The sequence below is a fragment of the Caloenas nicobarica genome, chromosome 21, assembly GCF_036013445.1.
Source record: "Caloenas nicobarica isolate bCalNic1 chromosome 21, bCalNic1.hap1, whole genome shotgun sequence".
Classification (NCBI taxonomy): domain Eukaryota; kingdom Metazoa; phylum Chordata; class Aves; order Columbiformes; family Columbidae; genus Caloenas; species Caloenas nicobarica.
Window position 1 is genome coordinate 6,510,422 of NC_088265.1, and position 7,230 is coordinate 6,517,651.

At 48.0% G+C, this 7,230-nt stretch overlaps 2 protein-coding genes across 2 annotated transcripts; both read right to left on the reverse strand.

Moving 5' to 3' along the window:
• Window positions 1–3,463: 3,463 nt before the first annotated feature.
• LOC135997163 (olfactory receptor 14J1-like) lies at window positions 3,464–4,381 on the reverse strand. Its single transcript, XM_065649640.1, has one exon. It carries the CDS (start codon window positions 4,379–4,381, stop codon window positions 3,464–3,466), a length of 918 nt encoding a protein of 305 aa, XP_065505712.1.
• A 1,543-nt stretch (window positions 4,382–5,924) lies between these two features.
• Window positions 5,925–6,890, reverse strand: LOC135997162 (olfactory receptor 14A16-like). The gene has a single exon (XM_065649639.1). It carries the CDS (start codon window positions 6,888–6,890, stop codon window positions 5,925–5,927), a length of 966 nt encoding a protein of 321 aa, XP_065505711.1.
• Window positions 6,891–7,230: the final 340 nt, after the last annotated feature.

The window sequence follows — 7,230 nt, forward strand, 5'->3', positions numbered from 1 at the left end:
CATCAGCATGAACTTATCAAGGGTAATTAATGTCTCACAAACTTGATTGCCTTCATGAAGAAGTAACTGCATTTCTGCGTGAGGGGAGAACAGTGGATGTCATTTACCTCGGCTTCAGCAAGACTCTTGGCATGCTCTCCCTCAATATTCTTGTACCCGAGGTAGGCCATTACAGTCAGATGGGTTGACAAACAGATGCATAAAAACCAGTTGGATGATCGGGCTGACAGAACAGTGGTGAAGGAGTCTCATGCCCAACCTCAAGACCACTGGGACTTATTGGGGGCTTGTGGAGCAGCACAGGGGACTCTGCTGAGACCTGGGCAGTTTAATACTTTAATGATCTGTGACCTTGAGGAGACAACTCTCACCACATTTGTTGATGATGCTAAACTGGGAAACCTCACAGGCAGGAGGGCTGTCCTGTCAGGAACATCAAGACAGAGAAGGACAAATGGCAGGTCCTGCCCCTGGGATAGACTAACCCCTGAAGATGTTAACTGGGAGAGGGTCACTGGAGGGCTGCTAAGATGCTCAGGGACTGGGACACTTGCTGAAAGGAGAAACTCAGGGAAAGGGCCTTGTTCAGCCTGGAGAAGAGAAGGCTTCAGGCATCTTGTAAAAGCCTCTCTGTCCCTGCAGGGAGGTTTTTCCGGAAGGTGGAGCCAGTCTTGTCATGGTGATGCTTGGTAGGAGGATAATAGACAATAGTCAGATGTTGAAATAAGCAAGGTTCAGGCTGGAGATAAGGAAAATATTTTTCTCCATGAAGGCATCAAAGCATTGGAGCAGCTTCCCCAGCTTTGTTGTGCTGTCTCTGTCCTTGGATGTTTTCCAGACCCCTCATGGTAAAGGCTTGAGCAACGTGGTCTCACTCCATAGCTGAACGTGCTGTGAGAAGGAGGTCAGACCTGAGACCTCCTGAAGTGCCATTCAGGAGAGTGAAAACACAAATGATGTTGTGGTGTCTTCCCCTCCGGATGTTCCCTTGATGACAGTAGGGAACGTTCCCAGGTTCCCCATGACCATGGAAGTCAGTCAGTATAGTCAGACCAGCTGGAGCTTGCTTGTCCTCTTGTCATGCTCAGCAATAAAAGCCATGAGAAGGGCCGGGGTGTGCAGGGGGCAATTCTTAATTAAGGCATTTGCCTTCTGAAGCAACTGCTACATGAACTGATGCCCAATTTCCCAGGAAAAGGCTGGACATCACCTGTTGATGGCAAGAAGAGAATAAATCCTTCTGGTTTCCTTTGCTTCCACAGGCAGTCTGTGCTTTTCTTTATTAAACTGCCTTTATTTCAAACAATGAGTTTTTCTTCCCCCTGTCCTCTTGAGCAGGGGAGTGGTTGAGTGGTTTAGTGGAAACTAAAACGTGGCAACCAGGTTAAGCCACTAGATTCCTTTTTTGTGCCCAAAGTGGGACATGAGACAAGGGTAGTTTTGCATTAAGGGTGCTACTGTTATAGTAGTTATTTGGTGGAAAGCGTCTGTGCAGGTCACTGAGTTTTCTGTCTGTGCCACTCATCTCTTGATTTTGCTGAGCTTGGGAACGTGTTAATACAAACAAAGTCTACGCTCTTGGTCCTGGCATTGATGTCTTTCCTGTGTTGGGGCAGGTATTGTGTCTTGTGGAGAGGGTAAGGGAACATATCTCTCTCTTCCCTTAGAATCACAGAATGGTTTGGGTTGGAAGAGACCTTAAAGATCATCTAGTTCCAGCTGCCCTGACCCACATCTTCCTCTAGAAAAGGTTGCTGGAAACTCACTGCCTTGTTTGACTGAAACAGACTTAATTTTCTTCATGCAGTTAGAAACTTTTTCCTTTCTTTGCAGCTAGCATGGTCATTGTTTGAATTTAGTTTGGGAAAAATAAGATAACAGCCCGGGACAGAGAGAATGTTTTTCTCCATGTAACTTTCCAGTGGTTTTGAAGTGGAACAAAGGCAATATAAGAGCCTATTATCTTAGTTGCTGTCTGGGAACCAAGGTCTTTCTGAGCTCTCTGCCCACAGGTGCAAAGCAGCTGGGAAGGGAGTCATGGATGGGACAGACCTTGACTGACATCCAGACTGACCAATGAGAATATTGCATGTCATTAGCATCTGGCTTCATGTTGAAGGAGGGTAGGGTTTTCTGGATGCAGAGATGGAGACCTGTTCCAGTTCTACTGTGTTTCAGTGGAGTTCCATTTGGGAGTTTCTTTTAGTTTGACCTTTTGCCATTTTACCATTTTGCAATGACCTCTGGGCCTTTCTGCATTTTCCCTCTTCCCCTTGGATCAGGTGTTCAGGACCGGGCTGTTCTCTTCCTCTTTCTTTCTTGGACCGGCTTCTTGGTGCAGACGGAGTTTGTGAGGAATTGCTTTGAGTATCTTATTTTATATTCCATTTTCCATTTAGATGTGTTACTAATAGTGGTGGTATGTTAGTGTTATTTTGTTATTTTATTAAACTGTGTATATCTCAATCCACAAGTTCCTCCCTTGACTTTCAATTGTCTTCCCTGTTTGGGGGTGGGGTGTGGGACTGAGGGAGCAGCTATTGTGGTTGTGATTGCTAGCTCGGGTTAAACCATGACAAGGCGCTAAACAGAAATGTTTTCACAGTCTGTGTTTTCACAAGAACATCACTGTAGATGACAGAAGAGCCCCTAGTGTGTCTGCCCGCTACAGACGGATGTCCCCCTTCATGAGTCTTGCAGAGGGCAGGGGATGACAGACAGCCCAGTACTGATCCTAGGATGTGGTCACCAGCAGTGAACACTCTATACAAGGACAAGGTGCAGGAAACAGCAGTAACACCATGATGAGCAAAGATGGTGCTGTCCCCAGCCACAAAACTGGCCATCTGCTGGGGCAGCGTGGTGGAAACACAGAAGGTCTCCAGGGAGAACAAATGTCCCAAGAAGAAGTCCTTGGGGACATGCAAATGCTGGTTTACCACCACCTGCACAATGATGAGGGTTTTCCCAAGCACAAACACCATGCAGGTCATGAGGGAGAGAAGGATTTTCTAAGGGATGGGAACATTCCCCATTCCTGGTTGGAGGGCACCTCCATGACTTCCCCATTGCATTTTCCCCATGGAAGGTTTTAGGTCCCTCTTTTCCCCTTGCACTTGGTAGAGAACTTGTGAGGAAAGACTTTTGGTTCTTTTGTAGATGCTTGGATATCAGACAGAAAGACAAGTCATTGCAGGTACATTTTTTTTTAAGTAGAGTATAGCCTCATGTTCACATAGTCACAGGGTCACACTAGTGAAGTAGATAATGAAGTTGAAATGGGTTGTCCACATTCCTTTGTGGATAAAATTATGAAAGTTAAAAAAAAAAAAAGGCAGAACAAAAGACAACACAAACACAAAACTTGACAACAACAACAAACTAATAAGAAAGGATGGACCTGTAATGAGTTACATTCTGAGTCATATATTGAAACAGATGGACACTCTAGAGCTTCTGGAAATCATTCAGTCATCAGTTTCCACATTGCATTCTTGAGCTCCTGGTTTCTCATGCTGTAAATGAGGGGGTTCAGTGTTGGAGGCACCACAAAGTACAGAACTGCCACCACCAGATCTAGGGATGGCAAAGAGATGGAAGGGGACTTCAGGAAAGCAAACAGGCTAGTGCTTATAAACAAGGAGACCACAGCCAGGTGAGGCAGGCATGTGGAAAAGGCTTTGTACTGTCCCTGCTCAGAGGGGATCCTCAGCATCGCCCTGAAGATCTGCGCATAGGACAGCACAAGGAAAACAAAACATCCTAAAATGGCAAAAGTACTGAAAACAAGAAGTTTAAATTCCCTGAGGTAGGCATCTGAGCAGGAGAGCTTAAGGATCTGGGGAAGTTCACAGAAGAACTGTTCGATGGCATTACCTTGGCAAAGGGGTATGGAAAATGTATTGGCCGTGTGCAGCAGAGAATAGACGAACCCAGTGCCCCAGGCAGCTGCTGCCATGTGGACACAAGCTCTGCTGCCCAGGAGGGTCCCGTAGTGCAGGGGTTTGCAGATGGCAACGTAGCGGTTGTAGGCCATGACTGTGAGAAGAAAATACTCTGCTGAAATGAAAAAGACAAAGAGAAATACCTGTGCAGCACATCCTGCATAGGAGATGGCATTGGTCTGCCAGAGGGAGTTGCCTATGGCTTTAGGGACAGTGGTGGAGATGGAGCCCAGGTCAATGAGAGAGAAGTTGAGGAGGAAGAAGTACATGGGGGTGTGGAGGTGGTGGTCACCAGCTATGGTGGTGATGATGAGGCCGTTGCCCAGGAGGGCAGCCAGGTAGATGCCCAGGAAGAGCCAGAAGTGCAAGAGCTGCAGCTCCCGTGTGTCTGTGAAAGCCAGGAGGAGGAGCTGGGTGACGGAGCTGCTGTTGGACATCTTCACACCCAAACAACCAGTGACATCTGGGGTGTCAGTGGTGGTCCAAGATACATGCAGGTAGACTCAGGGTCCAATGGAGCAATGCTGAAACAGGGCAGTTTCTGGGAGCAGCATTTTTGAGACCAGCAGGGAATTCCTTTGGGCAAATTAAAGGACAGCAGCTGATCATGTTTGGGACAAAGAAACCTGTCCCTCCTCAGTATGTTCTTGTCTAAAACCTATATACAGCTGACCCAATGTAGCCATTGCCATAGGGAGAGCTCAGCCTTTCTCCTCCTCTTCTCCATCACGTGTATTTGCTAGGCTTCCACTGAGAATAATGGCATTTGTCTCAGGGACATCCCTCCATTACGCAATCTAATTCAGGGTAGTTGCTCAATGTCATGGCCAAATCCAGGCCTGTGGTGCTACCTGAGGTGTGTTCAGGACTCTCCAGCACAACTGCATTTGTCTGGCAGGGACAGCACAGCACCTACAGAAAGCCACCCACACTCAGAGCAGGTGTGGGACAGACCACCCAGGGCATCTCGGACAGACCCAGTTTCTCTGGGTCAGTGACTAGTCACCAGCACTGTGCTGAGACAAGGTCTCTCCCACCTCCATCTGGTAGATACAGGCCAAGCAGGAATATGAAGCGTGTCCCACCGGGGTCTGCACTCATGTGTCTCTGCTCCTGAACTCTGCTGGTTCTTCTTTCTCCTGTCCTTTACTCATCCCATTGATGGTTTTATTATCAAGGTGTTCCTGGATCACAGGATGTCCCCGGTGAATGGAAAAAGGAAATATCATGCTCATCTAAACCAAAACCAAAACCAAACACAAAAACAAATAAAAAACCCCCACACCACCACCAAAAAAATTCCAAAACCAACAAACCTACCAAACCCCAAGATGTAAAAAGGAGGACCCTGGGAACTACCACCCACTCAGCTTCTCTTCTGTGCCTGGAAAGGTCATTGAGCAGATCCTCCTGGAGGCTCTGTTGAAACATATGGAAGACACCGAGCTGATTAGAGACAGTTAACAAGGCTGCACCAAGGGTAAATCGTGCCTGACTAAGCTAGTGGACTCCTGTGATGGAGTGACCACATCAGCAGACAAGGGAAGAGCTATGAATGTCATTTATCGGGGCTTCTGTAAGACCTTCCATACAGCCTCCACCGAAAAATTGCTGAGATATTGGTGTGATGGACAGATGGGTAAGGAATTGACTGGATGGCTGTGTCCAAAGAGTAACAGTCAGTAGCTCGTGTCCAAGTAAAAACCAGGAGCAAGCAGTTTCCATCAGGTGTCCGTACTGGGACAAATACTGTTCAATATCTCAATAAATGATATACACAGTGGGACTCAGTACACCCTCAGCAAGTTTGCAGGTCACAGAACCATAGAACATCTCCAGCTGGAAGGGATCCACATGGATCATCAAGTCCAACTCCCCGCTCCTCGCAGGATGACCTAAACCATATGACTAAGAGCATCCTCCAGATGCTCCCTGAACTCTGACAGGTTTGGTGACGTGGACACAGTGAGATGGGTTATGTTATGTGTGATACGTTGAAGAACATGGACACTTTGTAGCTTCTGGCAGGCATCCAGTCACCAGTTTCCACACTGCATCCTGAAGCTCCTGGTTCCTCATGCTGTATATGAGGGGGTTCACTGCTGGAGGCAGCACCGAGTACAGAACAGACACGATCAGATTCAGGGATGGGGAGGACACGGAGGGGGGCTTCAGGTGAGAAAATATGACAGTGATCAAAAACAGGGAGACCACGGCCAGGTGACGGAGACACATGGAAAAGGTTTTGTGCTGTCCCTGCTCAGAGGGGATCCTCAGCACGGCCCTGAAGATCTGCTCATAGGACAGCACGATGAACACAAAACACCCCAAATAGACAAAAGTACTAAACACAAGAAGTCTAAATTCCCTGAGGTAGGCATCTGAGCAGGAGAGCTTAAGGATCTGGGCAAGTTCACAGAAAAACTGGTCCACAGCATTGCCCTTGCAAAATGGTATTGAAAATGTATTGGCTGTGTGTAGCAGAGCATGGAGAAACCCAGTGCCCCAGGCAGCTGCTGCCATGTGGATACAAGCTCTGTTGCCCAGGATGGCCCTGTAGTGCAGAGGTTTGCAGATGGCAACATAGCGGTCATAGGCCATGACGGTGAGAATAAAGTACTCTGCCGAATTGAAAAACACAAACAGAAACAGCTGTGCAGCACATCCAGGATAGGAAATGACTCTGGTGTTCCAGAGGCAACTGGCCATGGATTTGGGGAGAGTAGTGGAGATACAGCCCAGATCGAGGAGGGACAGGTTGAGGAGGAAGAAGTACATGGGGGTGTGGAGGTGCTGGTCACAGGCTACGGTGGTGATGATGAGGCCATTGGCCAGGAGAGCAGCCAGGTAGATGCCCAGGAAGAGCCAGAAGTGCAAGAACTGCAGCTCCTGTGTATCTCCAAACTCCATGAGGAGGAACAGGGTGATGGAGCTGCTGTTGGACATCTTCTGCCCCGGTCATGACGACCCGTCCAAGGAGGAAAAGGCAGTGATAAATTAGGGCAGAGTTTCTTTGAGGAAAATATATTCAATTTCTCATGGAAATCCCCTAGACTGCCTTGGCCCTTTCATGTCCCTTTTATGAGCTCTGCTTTGTGCTGAATGACTGTGTCTCTGGGAGAAGGGGGCTCTGCTGTGGACATACAAATATCCCAATGCTCCTGTCAAGGCAGGAACGACAAGGACAGACAGACAGGTACTCAGGAGTTTCTCAGCCTTAAACCCCTCGACCCTGGGGGGAGATGCTGTGCTGGGTGTGAGACCTGGGAGCTGTTACAGGAAAGTG